Source organism: Solanum dulcamara, chromosome 7, assembly GCF_947179165.1.
Source record: "Solanum dulcamara chromosome 7, daSolDulc1.2, whole genome shotgun sequence".
Taxonomy (NCBI): domain Eukaryota; kingdom Viridiplantae; phylum Streptophyta; class Magnoliopsida; order Solanales; family Solanaceae; genus Solanum; species Solanum dulcamara.
Window position 1 is genome coordinate 14,154,651 of NC_077243.1, and position 26,850 is coordinate 14,181,500.

General features: G+C 37.8%; 3 protein-coding genes across 6 annotated transcripts; all 3 read right to left on the reverse strand.

Moving 5' to 3' along the window:
• Window positions 1–287: 287 nt before the first annotated feature.
• Window positions 288–6,585, reverse strand: LOC129893791 (NADH dehydrogenase [ubiquinone] iron-sulfur protein 6, mitochondrial). The gene is made up of 3 exons (XM_055969181.1): window positions 6,293–6,585; window positions 696–780; window positions 288–571 (listed from the first exon to the last, which is right to left on the reverse strand). The coding sequence occupies exons 1-3, from the start codon at window positions 6,437–6,439 to the stop codon at window positions 465–467; spliced, it is 339 nt and encodes a 112-aa protein (XP_055825156.1). The 5' UTR covers window positions 6,440–6,585; the 3' UTR covers window positions 288–464.
• A 692-nt stretch (window positions 6,586–7,277) lies between these two features.
• Window positions 7,278–18,875, reverse strand: LOC129894446 (pentatricopeptide repeat-containing protein At5g27270). Of its 3 annotated transcripts, none has more exons than XM_055970151.1 (9): window positions 17,908–18,875; window positions 15,774–17,178; window positions 15,119–15,430; window positions 14,314–14,418; window positions 14,090–14,177; window positions 13,879–14,000; window positions 13,320–13,384; window positions 8,345–8,432; window positions 8,088–8,246 (listed from the first exon to the last, which is right to left on the reverse strand). In XM_055970151.1, exons 1-9 carry the CDS (start codon window positions 18,448–18,450, stop codon window positions 8,212–8,214), a joined length of 2,763 nt encoding a protein of 920 aa, XP_055826126.1. In that variant the 5' UTR covers window positions 18,451–18,875; the 3' UTR covers window positions 8,088–8,211. The 3 variants fall into 3 exon arrangements, 2 of the variants coding, with proteins under 2 accessions (XP_055826125.1, XP_055826126.1); XR_008767688.1 differs by lacking the exon at window positions 8,088–8,246 and adding an exon at window positions 11,092–11,318 and having other exon boundaries at window positions 8,327–8,432; XM_055970150.1 differs by having other exon boundaries at window positions 7,278–8,432.
• Window positions 18,876–19,104: 229 nt separating this feature from the next.
• On the reverse strand, window positions 19,105–23,038 carry LOC129894447 (cytochrome P450 89A2-like). Of its 2 annotated transcripts, none has more exons than XM_055970153.1 (2): window positions 21,293–23,026; window positions 19,105–19,427 (listed from the first exon to the last, which is right to left on the reverse strand). In XM_055970153.1, exon 1 carries the CDS (start codon window positions 22,843–22,845, stop codon window positions 21,298–21,300), a length of 1,548 nt encoding a protein of 515 aa, XP_055826128.1. In that variant the 5' UTR covers window positions 22,846–23,026; the 3' UTR covers window positions 19,105–19,427; window positions 21,293–21,297. The 2 variants fall into 2 exon arrangements, with proteins under 2 accessions (XP_055826128.1, XP_055826129.1); XM_055970154.1 differs by lacking the exon at window positions 19,105–19,427 and adding an exon at window positions 20,087–20,688 and having other exon boundaries at window positions 21,293–23,038.
• Between the last annotated feature and the right edge of the window lie 3,812 nt (window positions 23,039–26,850).

The following is a 26,850-nucleotide window of genomic DNA, read 5'->3' on the forward strand; positions in this document are numbered from 1 at the left end:
TAGAATCATTTCAGGTTTCATCAAAGCTAACCTTCATTGTATTCTCAGCCAGAGAATATGCAATATTACGACTCTACCTATGGATTGCAATATTCTCAAACTTCTGAATCTGCTCCAAGACGTTTTTCAAGTGTCTTACCTCAGGGCGAGGTCCAAATTTGCCTTTTTAAGTATTGTATCTGTAGCAGTAGTAGTAATTATAAAGTGTCGTGTTGAAAACCTTTGGCAGCTAACATAAATTTAATCAGGCAAAAGCTTGTGCTATGTATGTGCAAAAGAGAGAAAAGAACTTGTCAAAAGCATCTGCATGCCAGCTTTAAGAAAATGGGTCACACGGAACCCTAATCCTTATTAATAGAGGCAAAACTTGCCCGCATCAGTAGTGCAAAAGGAACACAATAATCAGAGTTGCTTGCATATAAAATGAAGATGACTTTTTAATTCAGGAATCCTCATATGCAGCCCTAATGGTGACGATCTTGAACAAAGCGCAAACCACAGTACTTGCATATAGCTGGCTCGGGCAGATCAAGGCATATATACTCAATTGGATGTCCAAGAGCAGGTGTGTCTGTTTCAGAAGAAAAGAAAGAGTACTTTCAGGCAGATTGATTCTTAATGGAAGCACTATAATTCCTAAGCAACTCACTAACACTTGCAAAAGAAATGGGAGCACAATATGTTATTCAAATTACCTCCTTCACAGGCAACAATCCTTCCCTCAATTTTGATAGGTGGAACTTCATTGATCAATTCCATGGGAGATTTCTTGCTAGTATCCTACCATTAAGCACCACGAAACAGTCAGGAAAGAAACAGAGTACTTTATAGCGAGAAATTTTTTGCTGTAATTTTGGATTAAAAGTGGCATGGTAGAAACAACAGCAACACCAAGGGCATCATGTCTTTGTACCATCTTGAGACTTTATTGTTCATCTAAGCTATATCTGATCAAGCTTATTGTTTCACTGTCTTGACACTGATTAATATGGAGAAATTTCTTGATGCAATTTTGGTTTAAAAGAGGTATGGTAGAAACAACATCCAAAAACAAGGACTTCATATCTTGAAACATCCTTGATACCTTATTGTTCCACTGCCTTTTTTTCCTTTTGTCCAGCTTATTGTTCCACAGGCTTGACATTTCTATGAGGTGGTCGCCTGTTTACATAATTCCTGACAAGCTTATAGAAGTGTGTGCTTTACATATGATTCATGTCCAAAATTGACGAAATAATAAATTTCCTACCATGCAAATGGTCACAGAACTCTGTGGTGCAGCCCGTGCTAAGACTACTAGAGCAGAATCCTTTGGAAAAGAGAAACAAAATTATGGATTGAGAATGAAGGGGGGAAATGGATTGCTATTTGGGCCACAAGCCCACAAGCATGCGAGGACAGCTCACAAGCTACTCAAGCAATCTGGAACTTGCTTCGTTTGACTAGCATTCAGTGTTATCAAAAGCAAAAAGCGCAAAAAGGCTCTAAGGTCCGTTGGGGCTTTAAGTGCAAATAAAACGTGGGTGTTAATGAAAAAAGGCGCGAAGGGAGAAAAATACAAATATATATATTTAGTCCAAGACTAATAATTACACACATAAATGACAAATATATGATCAAAGAAATGGAATTATGATAAAGTGAATATCAACTATTTAGTGTTGCTCATCGGAAGTATGTGTTAGAACCTTGATGATGAATGATGACACTAATGCGCACGTTAAGCAAGGCGAAGGGATAAACACGTTTTGAACCTCGCTTCAGGGCTTGACCGCGCCTTTGACAACACTGCTAGCATTCTATTAAGCTCAATATCACAAAAGCTCGTCTCCATGCTCGTGAGCCCCTTTAATTTTTTTTCTACCAGATAATTGAAGCTTAAATACATCTTTCTTGAAAACTTGAAGCTTAAGAACATATCGTCTAAATAGAAACCATTAAATATCTTCCTACTACTTTTCCTTCATATATATGATAAATACACACACTAATAAATCCATTTTGTTTGAACAAGTACACACTACTACATCTACTTTCAGTTAACACATGTTTTACTTCTCCCCTCCATCTGTCTTTCTAGTCCTGTCAGTCCAATCTCCAATCAGTCCCTTCTGGCCATCTACACTCATGTGTACTCTCTATTTTTTATTCACTGTCTCCAATATTTCTTCTTTTATCTCTCCCATTTCATTTCCTATCTCAATCTCATCTTTCCTTCTCCATGATTTCGATAATGACTGCCATTTCAGCTTCCATTTTTTGACATGCAAGCAATACAAAATTCAGGTGCACACAACCACATGAGAAATGTTGAAAGTTGGGTCGCAAGGTACTCATTCCAATGGTTAAAATTGGAAATGGCTAATTCTATCTCAAATCAAACTGTTCAATCTCAAGCCTCCCAGTTGCTAGATTGTGTCAATCTTAAGCAACAAGATCTTAGGCTAGCCTAACTCAAGCGTGGACCTGACAAAGTCAAGCTTGTCCTCAGATTTGGCAGGCTCAACTTGCTGGCATCCATGTATATCAAGGTGCACAGAAGCTTGTGATCCTTTGGGAAGTGCACTATACGAAGCTTGTTTCGTTAGACTTTAATAATCTATGTTTAAGTAAACAAAACCCATAAGATGTTAGTAACTGAAGGACACAACAGACTCAGAAGAACTAATTAGGGCGAGAAACCATTTTAAGTGTTCATCCAACAGCTATCTATTTAGCATCTGTCCTAGTTTATATGTTCTATTTTGTCTGGAAATTATACAGTGAGAGTCAAAGTAATGCTGCATTTAAGAGAAAAATGACATAATAGTGGAGAAAAAGTTGTAAAGAATAAGAAATGGTCCAAATACCTTCATAAAAAAGTAGCCTCATAAAAATAGAACAAAGAAATGTAAAATGAAGCTAGCAAACTGGAAGAATAGGAGAACTGCCAACAGTTTACTGGGGACGCCATTGGGGGTCAAGAGCAGATCAAAAGCAATACAGAATGGTGTGTCAGAGAGATGTGGAAGCTGGTAAACTGTAAGGAGTCTTTTGGTGTGAGGTATAAGAAATAATAATCCCAGCATAAAATGTAGGATTATTTTATCCTGTGTTTGGTTGGAGGTATTAGGTAGTCATGAGATTATTTATCCCACCATTTATAGCTTAGTGATGGGATAAGTTATCCCATATACATGGTGGGATAACTTATCCAGGATAACTTACTCCCAACCAAACGACCCCTAAGAGCCAATCTATATCTATGAGGAGTAGATTAATTCTGATTAACACTGTACTAAATGCAATGCCTACTTATATAATGTCTTTATTTTCAGTTCCTGTACATGTAGTGAAGAGAATAGAAGCACTAAGAAGGAACTTCTTTGGCAAGGTAACGGTGACAAAAAAGAACCTATTTGGTCAAATGGAGTACTCACTACCGGTAAGAAGGAAGGGGCAATTGGAATTAAGAATTTGGGAGTTCAGAATAGGGTTATGGAGGTTTGTTGCAGACGACAAATCACTATGGAAAGATGTAATCAGATACAAGTATGGGATAAAAGGGAAATGGACAATTAAGTCTGTGAATGGTCCTTCTAGACTATCTCGGAAGTCTATCAGAAATCTATAGTCTAAATTCCTGAACAAGTCCAGCTTCAAAGAAGGAAATGGAATGAAGATATCTTTTTGGGAAGCTAATTGGCTAGGTCAAAAAACATTGAAACAACGTTTTCCTGATCTTCACAATCTGAGTCAGCAACAAGCAGCAGAGGGAGAGATATATGGAAAACTCAGGGATGGATCATAAGCTTCAGAAGACTGCTAAATGATTGGGAGTGGCAAATTAACTAACTTCTTTACTGACGACTATATGATTTGGCAAGGGAATAGGCAAGGCAAGTTCTCAGTTAAGTCAGCTTATAGGAATTCAACCTCTCAAATAGTCAAATTGGATGTTAGCCTTGGAAGATGATATGGGAAGTTAAACTTCCAAATAAAGTTTGCTCGCTTTACATGACTTTTGACAAAAGAGCCAGTTTTGGCACCTGACAACGCTACTAAGAGAGGATCCAGTTATTCTCAAGATTTTACTTGCATGGAGAGGAGGCTGAGACAATCAATCATCTCTTTTTACATTGTAAGTTGACAGTACAGTTATGGAAGATATTCATCAACTTAAGGGGTATTATGTGGGCTATGCTAAGGAGAATACCTGAAGTTCTAGCATGCTGGAACAGAGATGGCAGCCTTTCCAGTCAGAAAGAGAGATGAGGTTGTCCCAACTTGTATTTGGTGGACATTTGGAAGAGAGAAATCAAAGATGCTTTGAAAATAAATCCAGTAACACCAAGAAGCTAAAATGAAGCGTCTAGTTCTTTTCTATTTTTGTGTGCAAGCAAGAGTACTTAGAAGACCTCGAATCTGTTCAAGAATCCTTGTGAGAAGACAAAGGATTAGGAATTCTTCTTGTACTCCACAATACAAATATGGGTGACCGACATAGTTTTTGAGTAGTTTATTTTATTTATTTATAGATATGTTACCTTCTAAAAAAGACATAGAACAAAGAAATACCAGAAAGTATAGACAAAAAGTTTTCTTTTAAGAAAGTGAATATATTTGTAACAACCCAAAATAGTACATAGGAAATCTAATATAGGACGCACTTCCTTTTTGAATAGTTTCTAGGAAAATGTGATCAGTGTTTTCTCAATTTTTTGGTTTCTCCTTTTGATTGTGCATTCTACCTCCCAACCTATGTTGCTCGGGCTCTTTAAAAATGTCAACGGGTGCGTGTCGTATTCTCCAAAAGTAGTGTATTTTTGGAGAATTTGACACAGGTGCGGCATCGAAAGTGAAGAGTCCGCGCAACTTAGCTCCCAATGGCTTCACTATTCCACTTTCTCTTCATGCTTATGTTTTAGCGGCAGCACGGATGTGGGGGTGAGGTGATCTCTTAGTGCCATTCTCTTCTACGCTGGCTCTTTAACCTTGACGGCTTATTTTTGTTCAGTTCTTATTTGCAGCATCGACTCCCAGTGTGCATTTCAGCTTTTGCACAAGCTTGAAAGTACCGAACGCAATACACAGACGATCTGATTGCATCCCAGCACATATTCCGACTTACACTCTACATACACTCATATGCTTGCACTAATGTTTAATATATCTTTTAATCCCTCCAGTCCTTCCATATCAACAAAGAAGTAAAGATATTCTCTCCCTGTATGAGCATGAAATTGGTTTACATATTGCTCAAGGTATTGACTTTTTGATAATTTTATTCTTCTATATTTTTTTAATGGTTAATTCTATTCCTCTATTTGCTTTTATGATGCTAACTTCACCGTGTATGTACGATTAATTTCATCAATGTCCCATGAAGGGCATTTTGTTTTGAAAATAAACCATTTTCATTCTCATATATGACTATCCATGTTGAAAAGTATGCTCCTTTGTCAAGTTCAAATCTTGAAAGAAAAGGAAAATGAAGGGCGAACCACACCTTGAACCAAATTGTTGGTGCTAACTTGTCCAACATTTGAAGACAGAAAATGACGGTTGCTTCTAAGTTTTAACAACTGATTGACATAAGACCTCTCCTGAAACTAGCCCAAAAGGTTTGAGGATATGCGAGGCAATCTGTTTCCTTCTTCCAGATTTGTATTGTTCAAAGTCCATGTACAATACAGATATTCAAAAAGCAAAGTCCATGTAATAAGAAACTACAAGCGTGGTGCCTTCTCTTGAGCTATTTTAAAAAATGATTTCAAATGCAGTTTCTCCATGTGATATAAACAAATTGCGTACTTACAGTATAATACGCAATACTCAGCATTCACTCCCTTTGCACAAGATATGAAGCTGTCCTAAAAGGTGGGAAAATCTTAATCCCTCACTTTAGAGATAATTTCTCTCACCTTCACTTATATCTTCATCCTTGTAATTTGTGGCCAAAAAAACAAAAACATAGCTCTGCTTATAAATTCTTCTACAACCAGACTTCCTAGGGCATCAAACTACATAAGTTTCCAAAAAAGATTTTAATCCTATCCTCCTTATGTCTCGAAATTCGGAAATTCCTTTTGAACCACTCCACTGGAGAAGAACAACACACGTCTGAATATATTATCACTAATGGAAACCGTGCGACAAAAAAAGCCTAGGGAAGAATAGAGTAGCTACTACAAATTTCAATTTTTGATGATCCATAACCTAGGGCATCACAGCACCGATGAAGATGAGTAGAACTCTGACAAGAAACATCAAGAGCAAAATAAAGCACGAGGTAAGGAAAGGAGAATCTAACCTGCATCCATTTTTCTGTATGGGAGGTTATGACCTCGCTGCTAGCAACGCCGCTGAGACTTCTGGTGTTGAACCGGAAATTGGAAGATGCTCCGTTTAGGGTTTTGAGGAAATTGGTGGCCATTGATATGCCCTGTTTCGATGCCATTGTAGTTTTGCCCCAACGCTGAAATTCCCACTGCTTTTTCAACAAACGCGAAGCGATTTAGCCTCGACTCAAACCAGATCTTGGTTAGTACTATTTATTTTCTCTTTTTTTCTTTTTCCGCTTTCTTGATAAATATACAATATTCAATTTTTACATCAAATTATATTCACGTCCCATTATATTACAAATTTAAGTGTATGACATGTAATTATTGATAAAAAAATTTTTATTGATATGGTTCAAATATTAGATGCAGTGGGGATACGCTATTTGTTTACATTTGTTTATATTCATTAGTTTCACACTGAGACTGAAACACGGCCCAAACTTCTATGGAAGGCAGTAGCGGAAAAATTTTCACAATGGGCGAAAGCCTGACTAAGCAATACCGCATGAAGGTAGAAGACCCATGGGTCGTGAACTTCTTTTCCAAAAGAAAAAGCAATGACAGTATCTAAGGAATAAGCTTCCTCCGACTTATCATCTCAGTCTGTTCAGGATTCCAAACTCAACGATGGCCGGATTCAACCATTTCACCATGCCTTCAATAGACCTTTTTTGTAAAAAAAAATTATTTGTTTCCAAACCTACAATTTTGAATGGTTTTATTTCTGGAGGAAATTGTTAAGACAAAATCCTTTCATTTTTTTTTTATGTATGTTGGACAATTAGAGTGGATTAAAATCTTACATTGGTTGGAGAATGAACTGATGATCTGCTTATATAAACTTGAGCAATCCACCCCTCAAGAGCTAACTTTTAGAATTGAGTTAAACTTAGGTGTCATATTTTTACCATGTTAAGGGAAAAAACGAAACAGCTGAGATGAGCAATAATGTAGAAACAATATATATCATTAGTAGGAGATATTTTTTGTACATTGTTAGGGGAAGAAAGAAATACAACAATGTGATACCACTTAAGCCACTAGATTCAAACACATAAAACTAGAATGGAAGAATTTGCAAGACTTGTAAATAGAAACTAAATGTACAAAGTAAGATTTAGTGTCAACGTCTGTACATTAAGCTTAATCATTTATGGTCTAAGCAGTAAAAGACACAAACTAAATACTACAATTTACACTCCGTCATACTTCTCAGGCCTTCAAAATTGGTATAACAGAATAAATCACATTCCGACTTTGGAAGTACACCGCCCAGTAAGAAGATAATCAGCTCATCGGTACTCAGATAATGCACTCTGCAGTGTGGCAGACATTGCGAACACATATTATTTCAACTGATCAACTCCTACACAAAATATTAGCTGAGCTCCATCTCTGCTAGTATGTCCTTGGCTATTGCATCTACCCTAGTCCAAACACACTAGCACAGTTGCCTACTTGATACGATGTAATTGTAATTTGGGATTCGGTCTCATCCCACAAGAAATTCATTATAAGGTCCAGTTTACTAAAGTCTATGCTGGCGAATCAGTCAACTTTCAATTTTGATCCAACTTCAAGATTCTTCAAGAAGGGAATCCTGAAACTGTTCATAGACTTCAACACCCCTTCTGCTTTGAGTTCTAAGCCTGCTGACCTGTACAAATGCACAGCTGCACTCATTATAAACCGGTCAGGTTTTACAGACTTGGAGATCCGTTCAAAGAAGGAAATGCCTTCCTCCACATGACCATAGTCCATGTAACATCTAAGCATAATACTTTTAGACTCTAGGTCAGGTTGTAGTCCAGCATTCATGAGATTATTATAAATCCTTTCTACTTCTCCAATTAATCCCCCTTTTGCAAAACCTGATAGCAACACGTTAAAATGAGCACAAGAAGGGGGAATTCCTTCTTCCTGCATAGAATCAATGGCATTTTCAGCATCTGAGCACACTGCGCCCCTTATATATGCTCTAATCAGTGCAAGATAGGTTAGGGAATCAGGTTTACAACCACTGCTCCGCATGCTATGCATGAGGACTTCAGCTTCTTGATAAAATCCAGCAGCCGCATATACGTTGACCATAACATTGCAGCTCACCTGCAATGTGCTGAAAATTATTAAGTACTTTAATGTAGCAATCCACTTCTAAACATTCTTCCATGCAATATATGTGAGAAATATAGGAGAAAAATATTATTGAATTGTGTAAGAACAATATTACACAAAGACGTCTATAAAACAATTCTTTTCCAAGTAGGATACTATAAATTATTCTTATTTCTATTCCTATTCTAAGTAGGATTGTGTACACCTATTCCTATTCTAAATAGGATTGCGTACACATATTCCTATTCTAACACTCCCCCTCAAGATGGTGCATACAAATCATATGTACCTAGCTTGTTACAAATATAATTAATACGAGTACCGGCGAGGGACTTAATGAAGATATCTGCAAGTTGATCACTTGACTTCATAAATTTTATAACAATATCTCCTGAGAGTATCTTTTCTCTGACAAAGTGACAATCAATGTTAATGTGCTTAGTCCTCTCATGAAACACTGGAATTTGATGCAATATGAAGGGCTGCTTGATTATCACACACAAGTTCCATATGACCGGTTTCTCCAAATTTTAGTTCTCTCAGCAACTGTTTGATCCAAACTAGCTCACAAGTTGCTATAGCCATTGCTCAATATTCTGCTTCTGCACTAGATCGAGCAACCAGACTCTATTTCTTACTCTTCCACGACACCAAATTACCTCTTACTAAAACACAATATCCGGATGTAGAATGTCTATCAGAGGGCGATTTTGCCCAATCAGCATTTGTATAGCATCTGTATATCCGGTGATATGCTCATGGTCGTGATCCTTGAAGAGTAGTCCTTTACCGGGAGCTGACTTTATATATCGCAGAATACAAATAACTGCATCCCAATGACTATCACAAAGAGAAGTCATAAACTGACTTACAACACTCACAGAAAAGAGATGTCAGGTCTAGTCACTGTGAGATAATTCAACTTTCTAACCAGCCGTCTATACCTTTCAGGATTAATGAGTGGCTCCCCTTGTCCAGGAAGGAGTTTAACATTCGGATCCATAGGAGTGTCAATGGATCTACATCCCTCATTCCTGTCTCCTCAAAAATGTCTAAGGCATACTTGCGCTGAGAAATAACAATACCTGATCTAGATTGAGCAACCTCAATACCTACAAAATACTTGAGTCTGCCGATGTCTTTAGTCTAGAAATGCTGAAAAAGATGTTTCAAATTAGTGATATCATCTTGATCATTACCGGTGATAATGATACCATCAACGTAAACAACTAAATAAATACACAGATTTGGTGCAGAATGCCGATAGAAGACAGAGTGATCAGCTCCACTACGAGTCATGCTAAACTGCTGAATTACTGTGCTGAACTTCCCAAACCAGGCTCGAGGAGACTGTTTCAGACCATAGCACTACCTACGCAATCGACATACAAGGGTACTAGACTCCCCCTGAGCAACAAAACCAGGTGGTTGCTCCATATAAACTTCTTCATCAAGATCACCATGCAAAAAAACATTCTTAATATCCAACTGATGAAGAGGCCAATGACGAACGGTAGTCATAGATAGAAAAAGGCGGACAGATGCTATTTTAACTACAGGAGCGAAAGTGTCACTATAATTTAGCCCAAATATCTGAGTATACCCTTTGGCAACAAGGCGAGCCTTCAGTCGATCCACCTGACCGTCTGGGCCAATTTTGACTGCATAAACCCAACGGCAACCAACAATTGATTTACTTGTAGGAAGGGAAACAAGCTCCCAAGTACCACTCGTATGTAAAGCAAACATCTCATCAATCATAGCCTACCTCCATCCAGAATGAGAAAGTGCTTCACCTGTAGCCTTGGGAATGGAAATAGAGGACAAAGATAATACAAAGGCATAATGTGGTGAGGATAAACGAGGATAAACGAGGGCCTAATTTATCTTTCCCTGGGGCTAAGTTATGAACAAAGCATGTACTCCCAAAGACACGAAGGGGGATAGAATAAAGACGTGACTGAGGAAATAGTATGGAATGTGAAACTTGATTCTGAATAGAGGATGAGGGCATTCTATTAATTAAATAACAAGATGCAAGGACTGCATCACCCCAAAAACGCAACGGAACATGAGATTCAATGAGAAGAGTGCAAGCGGTCTCAATGAGATGCCTATTCTTCCTTTCTGCTGCACCATTTTGTTGAAGGGTATACGGACAAGATGTTTGGTGAATAATTCCATGGTGAGTCATAAACATCTGAACTTGGGCGGATAAGTATTCTAAGGCATTATCACTACGAAAAGTACGAATAGAAACACCAAATTGATTTTGTATTTCAGCAAAGAAACTTTTGAATGTAGAAAATAACTCAGAACGATCTTTCATTAAGAAAACCCAAGTGCATCTTGAATAATCATCAATGAAACTAACAAAATAACGAAATCCTAAGGGTGAACTAACTCTACTAGGACCCCAAATATCAGAATGAACTAATGAAAAAATAAAGACTCTGAATGACCCTCAGTACTACGTGAAAACGTAGCACGAGTGTGTTTCCCAAGTTGACATGACTCACAGTCTAAACTAGACAAACTAGGCACCATCTTTTGCAGTTTGCTTTGCATATCGCTTTGAACTTCTTATCCTTATCAGACTTCTTTTTATGATTTTACTAAGCCGAGGGTCTTTCGAAAACAGCCGTCCTACCTTGGTAGGAGTCAGGTCTGCGTACACTTTACCCTCTCCAGACCCCACGTTGTGGGATTTTACTGGGTTGTTGTTGTTGTTGTGGATAGACTTGGATGTCCCAAATGTTTGTGAATTAGGTCTAGAGGATCTATAACGGAGCATGCTGTGAAGGAATTTGAAGAGATAAGATAGTAAAGGCCTTGTGATTCATGTCCTGTGCCAATCATTTGTCCCGTACTGCGGTCCTGCATGAGAAAAAAATCATCAAAAAAGAATATGCCACAATGTAAGGCACGCGTCAAATTAAAAGGAAAGTCAGGGACATAAAGAACAGAGTCTAGAGTGACAGAAGATAAAGGTTTGGCTTTTCCAACCCCTTTTGGTTTTGTTTGGACCCCATTAGCTAAAATAATAGCTGGAAGAAATTGTGAATAAACAATATCAGACAAAAGTGATTTATTATCAAAAATATGATCAAAAGCTCCTGAGTTCATGACCCATGATCCAAGAGTACTAGATTGTGAAACACAAGCAAAAGACTTACCCGCAACAGAAACATCAAGTTGTGCAAATGAAGCTACTTGTGGTGACGTTTGCTTTCTTGCTCGGTACTAGAGGAACTCATCATATTATGTATGAGCAATATGAACATTATTGAATGATTGATAAGGCTAAGCCACAGATGCTATTTGTGGAGATGTCTGCTTACTTGCACGATTTCGAAGGAACTCATTATATTCCTTTAGAGTAATAGGATCATAACTGGGTGGTGGACCATGCAAATATATAACATATGTCACGAGTATGCCCAAGTTTATGACAATGACTACACTTGGATCGAGGTTTCCCCAAACACCCTCCTCCTCGCCGATTCTCCATAGATTGATATGTTCGTTTTTCTATGGTTTGAGATGCAAGAACAGAAGAGTCAATGGTAAATGATGAGACTACTTTGTGACTGGGAGGCGCGGCAAGACGAAATAGACGAGAGAATAATTCATCAATTGTAGGAACTACAGGACTAACTAAAATCTGATCACGCACTGAATCATGGCCAGTAGGAAGTCCAGCAAGTGTAAGAACTAGTAACAACGTCTGTCTCTGCTCTTGTTGTTTTTCCACATTCGTAGTAACTGACATCAGTGTTTCAAATTCCTCCATGACTGCTTGTACCTATCCCAAGTAAGTAGACATATCAGATTTTGGTTTCTTTAAGTTGGTCATTCGAGATATCACATCATAGAATCGAGATATGTCATTAGTGTATAAAGCACGAGCCTTTTCCCAAACTGAATAACATGTCTGGGATGGGCGAAACAAGGGCATCAACTTGGAATCGATAGATCGCCATAGGAGACTACATAATTGAGCATCGACCTTCACCCATTGTGCTTTGGCTTTTGCATCTTCCTTGCTAGCCTTATTTGTTAAGTGATCTTGAACACCTTGACCCTTGCACCACAACTCAACCGAAGAAGCCCAAGCTAAATAGTTTGAACTTTCCATTAATGGTTCTGAAGTGATTATAGGGGTTGAATTTCCAATCCCCATATTTTTGGAACCAAAAACATCACACCCAAAAGACATGGTGTGAAATTTGTCTTGAAAGCAATAGGAAACACGGGATTACAGAGATTTGGTTGCCGGAGAATCTGGATCTCACCGGGAACAACCTGGAATTCTCCAGAACCCTAATTTCGGCAATCGAATCTGGTCAAAAATTGCACGAATCTGGCCGGAATGGCTGGACGACCACAACTAAAACAAAAATTGCTCAAAAAATCAAGTGGAACAGCCCTAAAAAAAGACACAAATCAGTCCCAACAACCACTGGAAATTGACGCACGATGACTTATTTCTACCCTTGAATTTTTCTCACCAATGATCTGATACCATGTGAGAAATATAGGAGAAAAATATTATTGAATTGTGTAAGAACAATATTATACAAAGACCCTATTTATAGACACTATAAAACAATTCTTTTCCAAGTAGGATACTATAAACTATTCCTATTTCTATTCCTATTCTAAGTAGGATTGTGTACACCTATTCCTATTCTAACATATGGCATTGAACATTAACAGTGCATTATTGACAATCAAGACAAGTAAGCTTGTACTGAAAGCACATGGCAACATTTCACCAGCCAGAATGTGGCTGTACTACAGATACATATTTACTGCCGCAAAATAAAAGTAAAAATGACTTTTCTACTGGATCTGGCTCTGATTACGCGTGCATACCTGTCCAGGTTTTATCCCTGCTTCCTGCATTCTGACAAATAGATTAGATGCTTCATCATATTTCCCTGCATCGATCGAAAATAAGAAATCAGAAATTGCTACAACTAAAACACTGTGACAGAAGCCAAGAGAATTCAAGTACAGCCACGCATTTTCCTCTCCACCCTCACCCAGGTAAAAAACATAGCTCTTCACCAACCAAAACAATTGGCGACAATACAATCATTGTAACATAAAATCATTATGACAGGTGTTTGAAGAGAGCAGAAAAGGAGCATCTTAAAATTAAGAAACTAAAAAGGATACACATAAGAAGTATGACCATTCACATTAACAATTTTTTGTTAGGTAATCAGAAACACACAAAAGATAAAGGGAAAACCAAGCAGCTAACTAAGCCACAAAGATAAAAATGACAAGTTTCATTACTAACTATGTTTACGAGATATTCTGAGATAAATAAGAAATTAGGAGAATCAGCATTTGAGTGATCTTCACTAAAAGGACCCAGGTCTCCTTAACAAACCCCTGATGAGAAATTTAGGCAGCAGGTAATTACCAGCCTTCCCGTAATAACATATCAAGTTGGTATAAGCCTTTTCATCCAAAGAAATGCCCATCTTCTGAGCAGTATCAAAAGCCTTCACAGCTTTATCCAGGTTTCTTCCTCGTCCATATACACTGCATCCGCAACCAAATTCTTACACTTTCACGAAATGCAAAATATAATATCTTTCCCTCATTCATATTAAAGAATGGCATGCTCTAACCTAATCATGGTGTTGTATGTTTGAATTGATGGAGGAACACCCGAGGAGAGCATGTGCTCATAAACTCTGGAAGCAAGCCGCAATTTACCTGCACTCCATTAGAATGTCTTCAGGTCTCAAAACTTTTAATTTCTGATCGATATTGGATATCAATATGCTCCAAATGAAAAAGAAAAAAAAAGTTCAAATGCTTTAGGCAATTGTTCTCTTCGATAAAAGTTAACCTGCTTCCAGCATTGCCTTGATAAATGTATTATAAGCCACGGTATCAAGCTCTAAATTAGCACGCAATGAATTGTGAATAGTGTCCTCCGCTTCAGTATATCTCCCTGCACATTGCATTTCAACAACATCAAGCAACATAATCAGATAATACAAGCAAATAAGACAACTATTTCTTCTTTCCAATTTCAGGTTCTTCTACAGCAGCTGTTTTAAATGTGAATCAAAAAATCTTATGAGATAATGGAACTCTTTATGCATTATCTAATCCTAACACAATCCACTTGTAATACTGGGGAAGAAAGTTGCAGTTCTTCAACAAAAAAATAGAGAAATAACTTTGGTGTGGTGTTCAATCTACCTTTAAGTTTAAGAAGAACAAAAGATATTAGAGAGATCAATTGCATCAACAGAAGGCATTGAGGACATCAATTAAAAAATTGTGGGACGCAAACACCAAACATCTGTTTAATTTATTCGATCGGCCTAAAGCTAAACCAACTTGAAGTATCAGGAGATTTTTGGTGGATGAAAGGCAGGCATTTCATATATGCTCCTTGAAAAAGAACTTGATTTTCACGGAAATTTCTAAAACTCCTTAAGAAGTGGAGAGGAAAGGAGTCAGTCTGATCCCTCGCCACCCTTTACGTACACTAACTTAAGATATTGTACTAGAGTGTTAATAATTTAGGGTTATGTCAAAATAGATGATTGTACAGATAAAGTAGTTTAAACACAATTGAACACTGTAACACAAAGTCTTAAATTGAGCAGAAAGCATTCAAGTCAAAGATTCCATAGTCTTACCACAATTACTTAAACCATTCACTAGCATGCTAATAGCAACTGGACCTAAAACATGCCCTTTCTTCATCTCTTCCTTGTAAAACATGTAAGCTTCCTCTTGTTTGTCACATCTATTATATGAATCAATTATAGAGTTGTATAAAAGACTTCCAGTCCTGGAGGAGTCTGCAACTGATGCAAAGACATTTAGCGCTTCCTTCAAATTCCTCTGCTTCCCATAAAAGTTGATCAAAGATGCACTTGCAACATCCTCTGGTTTTCTACCCAGCTTCATTAACAGCTTATAAAGGTTTTCTGCCTTTGAAATGTCACCTACATGAGAAATTGATGTAAATTACCAAAAAATCAGGCCTCTCAACATTTCTGCTTGAAGGATGAACTAGAGGGGAAAGAAAAATTCAGCTACAAGAATCCTAGATTGCCATCGTGGAATCACTTTAGTAACCATATTATACCACCATAGAGGGATGAAGCTAAAGAAATTATGAGATCGTGGGTTCTATGCTATTTAATCAAAACATTTCATAGGGACAGGAAATCTGCAAGCTCAATCTTTTGCCAGCCAAATTTGTATGCATATCAAGAATATTAAAGAGCAGAAATAATCAGTGTTGCTTACAACTAACTTACAAACGCAAGAGCAAGTTTTTTTCACCTTCTTTGGTGAATTTTCTGATAAGCTGACTAGCAACAGACAGGCCATTTGCAGTCTTAAGCAACAATTTCAGTGTTTCTTCTGCCTTCATTGTATTTCCATCTGCTATAAAGAGGATAAGGGCCAGCTCAAAAGCCATAGCACCTCGTCGGTCCAAGAACTTGGAAGCAACTCCGGTTGCTGTAAATTTATCATTTCCCTGGATGGCCACAGAAAAAGTCTGTGTAAATACAGAATCTTCAAATGTCTTGCTTGCACTGAACTCTTGTGTCAACTGCACTGCATCTCTGACCATTCCTTCAATGCAAAAAACTTTCATGACTGTCTTGAGAAGCTCCTCATCAAATTCGACTTGAATTTTCCTAATCTGGAAAATGAAATCTTTTGCTTTCTCAGTTAAACCGAGTCTCATGTACAAATTGAGCATGTCTCTGCAAAAACCACACTCAGGAATTTGCATCTTAGAGAGAGCCTGAAACACAGCTTCGGCAGATGCCAAGTCTTCCTTCACAATATGGCACCCCAATAAGATACCATAACAGAAATTTGAAAATGATATGTTTTTTGACTTCATTTCATCCATTATATTCAGTGCTTCCTCAATGTTTCCAGCATTAAGATGTACTTGAGCCATTGTTGTATAGGTTTTCTCGTTACTAATCATACCCAACTTCTTAACGTCTTCAAAAGTCTTTTGAGCATCTTCATAGAGACCAAGCTTGCCATATATTCTGATAAGCAAGCCATATATGACTTCATCTATTTTGATGCCATATTTTTCCATCTCCTCAAAGAGAGCAAGTGCCTTGGGATAATCCTCCTTTCTGTAATACATTGTCAAAAGTGAAGCACATGTAAAGTTGCTCGGGATTATCCCTTGTGATCTCATATCTTCATAAAGCCTGAAAGCATCATCATAGTTACCACTCTTTGAAATCAGACTAATGAGAAGGCTATAAGTTGCCTCCTCCGGGATGAACTTCAAACTCTTCATCTGATTTAAAGTCTTAAAAGCTACTTCAGCATGACCTTCTTTGACGAGTGAGCAGATAACAACTGTAAAAGTAAAATGATTTGGCTCAACCCCTTTTTCAGTCATCTGTTTCCATATACTTATAACATTTTCATGAAGTGATCTTTTCTGTAAAGATGACAGCATGAAATTATAGACTGCAGTTGAAGGTGTAATTCCCCTTTCCTGAACAGCAGAAAAGAAGGACATCATAGCTTTGTGACGTCCCCACCGAGCATAAGCACACAACATGGTACCACAAGCAACTTCATCAGGTTCACACCCCACTTCAAGCATTTCCAGAAAGGTCTGCTCAGCAAGCTTGATTTTCCCAACTTGGCCATATGCACGGAGAACAATCGTATAGACAATGACACTTGGCCGGTAGGTTAACTGTTCCAAGCATAAATCTAAATTACACCAAATTAATATTTCAGATTCTCAAAGAAAATACTACTATAAAGAAAAACTTGTCATCATAGATGCTAGATTCACAGAGTACTCCTGACAGAATCATAGCCAATGATAATCAAGATTTTCAGAATCATCTAACAAAAGGTGTTGAAAATCTTTTAAAAAACAATAGTATGCCAGAAAAGAACATTCTGCATAAACCTTAACAGGTGAAACTCCCTCCATCCAAATCCATATGACACTATCCAATTTGGAACGTCCCGAAATGTTTGTCAACATTCCATATGTATACAACTCGCACAATTTTGAGAAATATGAAATTATTAAAATTTTAAACATGATGTGATATTTCTCTACCAAAGTACTAACTTCTCAATCATCACACTAATATTTTTCTTCACTATAATTGTCTTCTAATAAGGTTTTTCTCCACTATCTGTAATGTTATAGAAGTCAAATTAATACCTTAAACGTTCAAATTCCATCCTATAATATACACAGATATATCTCCACTATCATTTAGAAAAAATGCAATCTTGAAAAAGAAGCCCAAGGAGAAAGGCACATGAAAGATGCACAAGCCCCTCAAAATTCAATCTAAAATCAGAAATACAGAAAAGATTCAGTCTGATATCCAATCCACACGCCGTTTTCAAGTAGAATTCAACTGGGTTTATGTAAAAGTTGAAGCATCACTAATAAACTCACCTGTAATTTCATCCAACCGAAAAAATCTCTAACTTGTCGCCAACCCCTTTGTTCTTTGAGCACAACACACATCTCTCTATAAGTAAGTTTCGTAACAAAAGAACCCATCACTTCCCTCATATCATATGACCCTTCAGCTTTGCCTGAAAGACTCCTTACTATCTTAATAGCCGCAACCACATGCTTCCCGTACAAATTCCCATTTCTATCGTCTTCCAAGTACTGCACCATCTGTTCAGGTGTCCGCTTAATCCATTTGGGAGTCAAAGCTTGTGAACCTTGGTTTCGCCTCAACGCGCTTAAATATTGGGCTTTAGCTTTGATAATGCGACGAGCGTTGTCATCGGAAAGTGGGTTCTTGGGGTGTTTTGATCTGGGTTTTGGTTTGTTGAGGTTCTTGCTGTTGCCGTCGCTGAGTGTCCATGGGTCTGGTGTGACGGAGCAGTAGACTATGGTGGGTTTCCGTTTGGGTTTTTTGGTGGGTTTGTGAGATGGGGATTTTAATGGAGTTGAGCAGAGGAATGAAGATTGCAGAGCTTCCATTGATTGATTTGGATATTTGAAGAGGGCAACAGAGCCTGCTTCAATGGAAAGTAGATAGCATTGATGATAATGGCGGCTCAAAATTAACTTGAGGAGCTAGCTCGGGCAGTTTAAAATATCGGTCAGCAATTGTCAATTTTATTTTATTTTTTTTGACTAAGATAATCCGTTCTCGCTATCTTTTCCAATAGGTGTTTTTTCAAACGGATACAATCAAAAGGTAATTCTTATGATTCGGAATATAGTATTTAAGCATCGGGTAATTAGTTAAGTGCTATGTAGTACCATTTTCTTTCATATATCTGGCAATTCAAACATTCGCGCCAGGTCTCGTTAATGTGTTGAAGACAAGAATTTTATGTACAAACATAACAAGCACAAAAGGCAATTTCACTCTGTTCCGTGACAAAACTCAATTCCTGTTCTTCGTGAGTTATCGAGCTCCGTTTCAGAACATCTTTAATTCCAGAAGATCCATTGGATCCAAAAAATGGCATGACACAAACAGATGACCAATAAAAAGTAAAACTGTAAGAACCCCCACCTCTTTTTTGTAGTAGTTAATACAGAAATAGATTACAAGTCATTGATAACTTTTAAGAAAGTTGGGACAGAAGAAGAAAGATAGACATTGCCCATCAAGCAACAACAACATATAAAAAGTAAAACTGTAAGAACCCCCACCTCTTTTTTGTAGTAGTTAATACAGAAATAGATTACAAGTCATTGAATAACTTTTAAGAAAGTTGGGACAGAAGAAGAAAGATAGACATTGCCCATCAAGCAACAACAACATATCGGGTGGGGTGTGCTCAAGAATAGTGTTTTCAAAATAGGTTTGACAAATACAAGAGTAAAAGCTATGTCACTGCCCATCAAGCACTCAGCCAAATGATTCTAATGCCCTCTTCCGGCTATGCTTGCATCTGTGGAAGCTTCTACAACTTATTGCTTATCATATTTCCTTTTGCTGTTTCCTGCAACACATGGATTTGTAATCAATACGCAAAATCAACAAAGAATCCCTCCCCACTAGGAAAGAGGGGCGGACAGAACAGAACAGAAAGCAGATGTAGCAACTACCAAAATCATCACAACTTTTAATATTTTCACATAGAAAGTAAAATATTCATAATAGGTACACACAAGAAGCAAAACAATAAAAAGATAAAACGTCCTTCCTACTGAACTAGCCATCTCAGCTCAATCTTAAATTGTGACTACCATCAAAATGATTGTGCAATAGCCTAGAACGGATCCAAGACACTGTGGTCAAAAGATGCAGGTGCCTGAAGGAATGCCATTTATTCACAAAGGCCCTAGTATCTTTAGTAAGTAGAGTCAGACTCAGTAAGGAAATGGTCGTATAGAAATAATGCCCTATAATATACTTAGTTGAAGGTAGAGTTTTAAATTACAATACAATAAAAGGGCAGCCCGGTGCACTTAAGCTCCCGCTATGCGCAGGGTCCGGGGAAGGGCCCGACCACAAGGGTCTGTTGTACGCAGCCTTACCTTGCATTTCTGCCAGAGGCTGTTTCCAAGGCTTGAACCCGTGACCTCCTGGTCACATGGCAGTAACTTTACCAGTAAATTACAATACAATAATATAAATAATTTGTCTATCATATTCTCAACATTGTAAGAAACAATTCAATCGAAGTGTTGCCATTCATTGCAGGTTGTACCCAATTGACCTTTGTACCTTATGAATACCACCAAGATACATTAAGTGATTAGTCATAGTATTGTCTAAAATATATTTGAGCTTCTTATTTTAGTGTACTTGCAAAACCTTTTTCTCTAAACTTCAAATGTTCAAAATTGGCAAGACCACACTCTAAAAAAAATTGAAAGCTGGGTTGTAAGACTTGTACACAACGCAGCTTCACTGCTAGTTCAGCCATACAGGTATGTGCATGGTTGCTATTATTGCAGACAGAATGTTGCCATATAAGGTCGCAGATCAACATCTGTTGATTGTTATAGATTGTGTTATTTGTGTCATGGAAGGTTGAAGGCATAGATGTACTGCAAATGTTTAAATTCAATGTAATCTAAATTTAGAACCACACTTCACAGCTTCTGCTAACAAGAAGTAAAACATGGTCCAAACTCATCTGACAAGCCCAGACAGCATATACAAATAGCGGAAGAGGGGAAGAATAAATTAGCTGCAGCTGGATGCTCCAGAAAATTTTCAGAGCTAAGAGATTTTTTGAAGAAGCTGGTTATGACCTATAACAGGAGCAACAGATGGAAAAACACTCAATCAGAGCAATGTATATACAAAAGATGTAAGGATAAAATATAATAGAAAGAATAAAATATCCCCAATACAACCCAATGGAACGACGAACAGGAGGAGCTTATTACCTCGTATTAATAGTAGTAATCATAAATATGAACAATAAGAACTAGAATTTTTATTGAAAGACGTTTAAGAATGAAAAAACTTCTAATTAACATTTGTGACAATAAAAGTTTCCCATTAAGGAGATATAGAAATGTATTTTAATCGATTAATAAGGGAACAGTGGCAAAACAAAGTGGAGCAGAGGGAATAGTATAATTCTACTGAACAAGGATCACTTAGCCAAGATTCAGGGAGTGACAAATTGTACCACTATCAGCCAAATGGACAAGATATCAGCAAAAAACAATCAGTTTTGACTTTCGCCTTGCTGCAATATCAGCTTAGTAGTTAGTATGTTGTTGTTTTTGTCAATACTAACTACTAAGCTCATATTACAGCAAGGCATTAACCATCATTTTTCCTCCAACTTCCAGTGAGAGGGAAGTCCATCAACAGAAAAGCATGCTAATAAAAAGAACCAATTACCAAATTCAAACAGAGTTAACTCTGGGGCATATACGAGCTCGTAGTGGATTCTTCATCACAACGGTGAATTCTAGATTCTCCGAGAGATCAACATCATCTCCTTCCACGGGCTTCCATTGAAAATGCCAAACTAAATTAGCCACAAAGTATTCCAAGTGAAGAATAGCCAACGCATAGGCAGGACATATTCTCCTCCCTGCACCGAATGGCATCATCTTGATCGCTCTACTTCCTGTTATATCAAATCCTTCCTTATCTGATCCTTCCACTAAGAACCTCTCTGGCCTAAATTCCATTGGATCCTCCCACACATTTGGGTCTAAACCCATCTCTGCAACCATGAAATTGATGGTGGCATTCTTTGGGATGACGTAGCCGTTCAGTTCTACTTCCTCCGTCACTGTGTGTGGCAGCACAAAGTGACCAGGTGGGTGCCGCCTAAGGCCTTCCAATATCACTGCTTTCAAGTATGGCATTTTCTGCAAATCTTCCTCCTTCACCACCTCTTCATCTGTCAACTTGCTCTGTTTTTCTCCCACTACACCGGCAATTTCTTGGTATAGTTTCTCCTGAATGGAAGGGTTTTTAACCAAGTTGGCCATAATCCACTGTAAGGCAGTGGACGTCGTATCAGTTCCGGCGCTTAAGAATTCACTGCAGAGGCTAACGATTTCTCCATGATTGAGGTGCCTGTTTTCCTCTGGCAACTCCAAATTCAACAGCGTATCCACATAAGCCACCACAAATTCATCACCGTGCTCCATCTTTTGTTCTTTGTCCCTGCTTCGAGCTTCAATCAAAGGAATGAAGATACTCTCTTGCTCTTGTCGTAGTTCAATGAGTTCCTTCCAGCGATTCCTAAAGATTATTTTTCCAACTCTAGGAAAGAAATTGAGTATATTGAATCGTCTGAAACTCAGGAGCAACTTGCGCTGTATATTTTCAATTTGTTTGATTTGAGATTTCTCAAGCTTATCCCCAAAACACATCAATACAAGAAGACAGAACATAGCATACTGAAAATGATCAATCAACTTTACAGAATCGACTTGGGCATGACGGAGCTGATGAAGGAGGATACCCAACACCCACGATCTGGCCTTGGAATAGGACTTGATGCGAGAAGGGTGGAGTATTTCTGAAGTCAAGTTTCGACGGAGAAGACGCCATATAGGGCCGTAAGGGGCGGAGCTGATGTTGCGCTGGTTACTACTGAGGACTGCACCGGTGGCAACAGCCCTTGGCCGGTCAGAGAAAACAGAGCCTTGCTGGACTAAAGCTTGGTAGGCTAAGGAGTGAGTAGCTACGAATATGGCGGAACGAGACCCAATATTGAGGGTGATGAGTGGACCATACTTAGCCTTAAGGTTACGGAGGATAGGTTCCAAGTCGGCGAAGGACCTTTTGGCCCATAATAAACTACTGATTACCGGAAAACTGTAGGGTCCCGGCGGGAGCTTCTTCTTGGAATTGGGATAGAGAATAATAGTAAAAAGAGATTTTAGTAAGAAAGCAATACAGAGAGTAACGACAATGATAAACCAGATTTCCATTACTGTATTTTTTTTCTAGTAATCATCAAGAAAAGAGGAGCTTTTAATGATGGCTGTTAGTTGTCAAATCCTCCTCAATTCATGTTAACACACTTCTTTTTTAAGGGATTTGGCTCCTCTCACTTTCTATCTCCATTTTCTATCATAGATTTAAAATGTTGATTGAGATTAAATAAATCAAAAAATAAGCTTTAAGGTGTGTTCAGTGTGGAGGAAAATATTTTTATAAGTGGGTCACAAATTTACTTTTTAGTATTTGATAAGGGAAAAGTTATTATCCCAAGAGATAATATTCCAACGGATTTGGCTCCTCTACCTTTCTATCTCTATTTTCTACTGTTTTTATTTGGATAAGAGACACACTATCATAGATTTAAATGTTAATTGAGATTAAATAAATTATAAATAAGTATTAAGGTGTGTTTGGTGTGGAGAATTTTTTTTTTTTAATAAGTGGGTCTCTTATTTATTTTCTAGTATTTGATAAAAAAAAAAATTATCCCAAAAGCGTTTACGTGTTATCTAGAAAAATATTATGGAAGTGGATAGAGATGGAAAGTGGGGGTTCGAGGGTGGGATGATCAAGGGGTGGGTTTTGGGGGTGAGATTGGGGAGGAGATAATAAATTTAGAATATCACTTATGCAACTTATTTTTTCTACTTCTAAAGTCATTTTCATCCAAAAAACTTGTTTTCCTACCAACATAATAAAATTGGAAAACATTTCTTGAAAATTGAAAAATATTTTCAAAAAATATTTTCCTCCATGCCAAACACACCTAACCGATAATATGGCTTCTTTCTATTTTATTTCTTTCAATTTTTTCCAAAAATCTTATTTAGATGAAAGACATATGTCATATATTCAAATTAATGATTGAGGTTTAATAAATTAAAATCAAGTCTCAGCCATGATTAGATAAAAAATATTTTAATGTTTGTGTGTTACATGAGAAATGCGTACCGAAAATAATAACCTTCAATTGCATATAATATTGAATATGTACATAGTACGAAGTATATATAAGCATATCCTTAAAAAATAAAAGAGTAATTTGAGTTAGCTTTGAGTGGTTCACTGCAAATTAAAAGTACTCAAAGTATGTTACGTTTATGTTTTTCATCAGTCGGAGCAATATTTGTATTCTATGATAACTTGTTTTATCGTAGTACGAAGTATAAGCAGATTCTTTAAAAATAAAAGAGTAATTTGAGTTAGTTTTGAGTGGTTCACAACAAATTAAAAGTATTCCAACGTAATGAGTACAAAAGTTTTTTATGAATCATTCCGTAAATTTTTACTACATATTTTTGACTATTCGATAACTACAATTATTTAATTGAAGGGTAACTTTAGATAATTAATTTAATTGGTGGCCAAATTGACAATTTAGTTAATATATTATACCCTTGTTCCATATTATTAAAATAAGTTCAGAATATTTATCACTTTTAATACAGAAAATTTTGAGAAAAAAGAAGAAGAGAAGAAACTGCTTACGGCGGACGAAACGCAAACGACGGCTAGCCTTAATTATTTTAAATATCACATTTTAATTCATGTTTTGCTATATTGAGATAGATAATTAAATGATAGGTGTATAGTATTATATGAACATCATTAGATTTTGATTATTGGAAGAAATTGAAACTTAACAGTGACTTGAGATTTAGAAAATTAATTATAGATTTGGGTTAGTTTGTGGTCTAGGCTAGACGTATAGTAATTTGGGTGTCTATAGACTCGCTTACTTACGAATATTGTATATTTGATAGATTGGAACGTTCTGAGGCATTGAAGAAAGAAAAGTATTGGTGAATTAGCTTGCTTGACTTCGGTTCTTCGATTGAGGTAGGTTATGATTTATTTTATATCATAGATAGACTCTTAATAGTGATTGATAGTCGTTGAGTAATGCTGTGAAGTTTTTTATGCATTTAATTGTTGTGGTTTGGATGGTTGATATGTTTTGTGATTGCTCTGTGAAAGAAATTAATCCCTTGCTTTATTTCATTAACATAATAAGTATATATACACCTAATACAAGCGTCTAATACAAGGAAACTAACTATCTATATATGGAAACTAAATATATACAATTTGTTACAAATCTGTCAGAATATATTACCATATATTCTAACACACACCCGCAGTCGAAGCGGGAGGTCGCCGAACACTAAGACTGTCCCGAAAGTCTTCAAATAACACCAACGGTAGGCCTTTGGTGAAGATATCTGCAATCTGATAACGAGAGGTGACATGTAGTACCCTAACCTGGCCACGAGCCACCTTCTCCCGAACAAAATGTATATCCATCTCAATGTACTCAGTGCGTTGATGCTGAACAGGATTACCAGCGAGATATATGGCACTAACATTATCACAATAAACCAAAGTAGCCCGTGGAATATGACAATGAAGTTCCAAAAGCAAATTTCGTAACCAATAGGACTCAGAAACCACATTGGCAACCCCTCGATATTCTGCCTCGGCACTCGAACGGGACAAAGTAGCTTGACGTTTGGCAGACCATGAGATCAAGTTATCACCCATAAAGACACAATAACACGATGTCGAACACCGTGTGTCGGGGCACCCACTCCAATCAGCATCAGTATACGAGACAAGGTTGGTTGTGGAAGAGGGATACATGTGAAGACCATACTCCAACATACCTTGTAGGTAGCGCACGATGCGCTTGAGAGCGTGCATGTGCTCATCCCGTGGATCATGCATGAACAAGCACACCTGTTGCACAACATAGGTAATATTAGGTCTTGTGAATGTTAGGTATTGCAGTGCCCTGGCAAGACTTCGATAAAGTGAAGGGTCCACAAACGGCGTGCTGGTAGTAGCCCCAAGCTTCGGCTTTGTATCAACTGGAGTAGGAGACGGCTTACACGAGGACATGCCAGCACGGTCAATAATCTCAGTTGCATACTTCTTTTGAGATAAAAATAAATCGGTTGTATGATGACTGACAGCAATGCCCAAGAAATAGCTCAACAGACCCAAATCCTTCATAGAAAATTCGTAGCTAAGAAGTGATATGATAAACTGGCGAAGCTCATCAGAGGAAGCAGTTAAAATAATATCGTCGACATATAATAAAAGATACGCCATAGAAGAACCTCGATGATAAACAAACAAGGAATGATCGGTCTTATTGTGAGAAAACCCAAGAGTATGGACATAGTCAGCAAACCGTTTATACCAAGCTCGCGGAGCCTATTTCAGTCCATATAGAGATTTCTGCAGCAAACAGACATGATTAGGCCGATCAGGATCCCGATAACCCAAAGATTGATACATGTACACAGTCTCCTTGAGCTCGCCGTGTAAGAAAGCATTTTTGACATCAAACTGGTGAATCGGCCATGTCTTGGAGAGAGCCAGACTAAGAACCGTACGAATAGTCGCCGATTTGACAACCGGACTAAATGTCTCACCACAATCCACTCCAACCTGTTGGATTTTACCATCACCTACAAGACGAGCTTTATGTCGCTCAAACGAACCATTAGATTTTTCCTTATGAGCAAAAATCCACATACACCGAATAATATTAACATTAGGAGGATGGGGCACCAACACCCACGTCTTATTTTTAATAAGAGCATTATATTCATCATCCATAGCCAATTTCCAATTCGGATCACGAAGAGCAGACACAGGGTTATGGGGTAAATGGGACTTCGAGACGGATGTAAGAAGGTTAAAAAACCTCTTAGGCTTGTAGATCTCATGCTTACTCCTAGTAACAAGACCGGTGGGTAGACTAGAGGGAGAGACGGGAGTGGATCGAGAAGAAGAGAGAGGAGGAAGAGTGGAAGACGGGGCGGACTGCCCAGGCATCGAGGAAGGAAGCTGCCCAAGCAAGGGGGCAGACTCGCCCGCTGGACACGGCGGGGCTAGCAGCAGTGCGACAGAAAGGGGTGGAGCCGGTGGGTTCGTAGGGTTAGCGAGATGATGAGCCACATATGGAGAAGGTCCATTGTCTAGAA

What these genes read in the sequence shown, in the direction of transcription:
- LOC129894447 (XM_055970153.1), bottom strand. Translation starts at nt 22,845, where the DNA reads ATGGAAATCTGGTTTATCATTGTCGTTACTCTCTGTATTGCTTTCTTA.
- LOC129893791 (XM_055969181.1), bottom strand. Translation starts at nt 6,439, where the DNA reads ATGGCATCGAAACAGGGCATATCAATGGCCACCAATTTCCTCAAAACC. An exon ending in ATACAGAAAAATGGATGCAG is followed by an intron (nt 781 to 6,292) that starts GTTAGATTCTCC and finishes GCTTAATGGTAG; the next exon opens with GATACTAGCAAGAAATCTCC. An exon ending in GATTGTTGCCTGTGAAGGAG is followed by an intron (nt 572 to 695) that starts GTAATTTGAATA and finishes CTTCTGAAACAG; the next exon opens with ACACACCTGCTCTTGGACAT.
- LOC129894446 (XM_055970150.1), bottom strand. Translation starts at nt 18,450, where the DNA reads ATGGAAGCTCTGCAATCTTCATTCCTCTGCTCAACTCCATTAAAATCC. An exon ending in TCGGTTGGATGAAATTACAG is followed by an intron (nt 17,179 to 17,907) that starts GTGAGTTTATTA and finishes TGCTTGGAACAG; the next exon opens with TTAACCTACCGGCCAAGTGT. An exon ending in CAGAAAATTCACCAAAGAAG is followed by an intron (nt 15,431 to 15,773) that starts GTGAAAAAAACT and finishes TTTCTCATGTAG; the next exon opens with GTGACATTTCAAAGGCAGAA.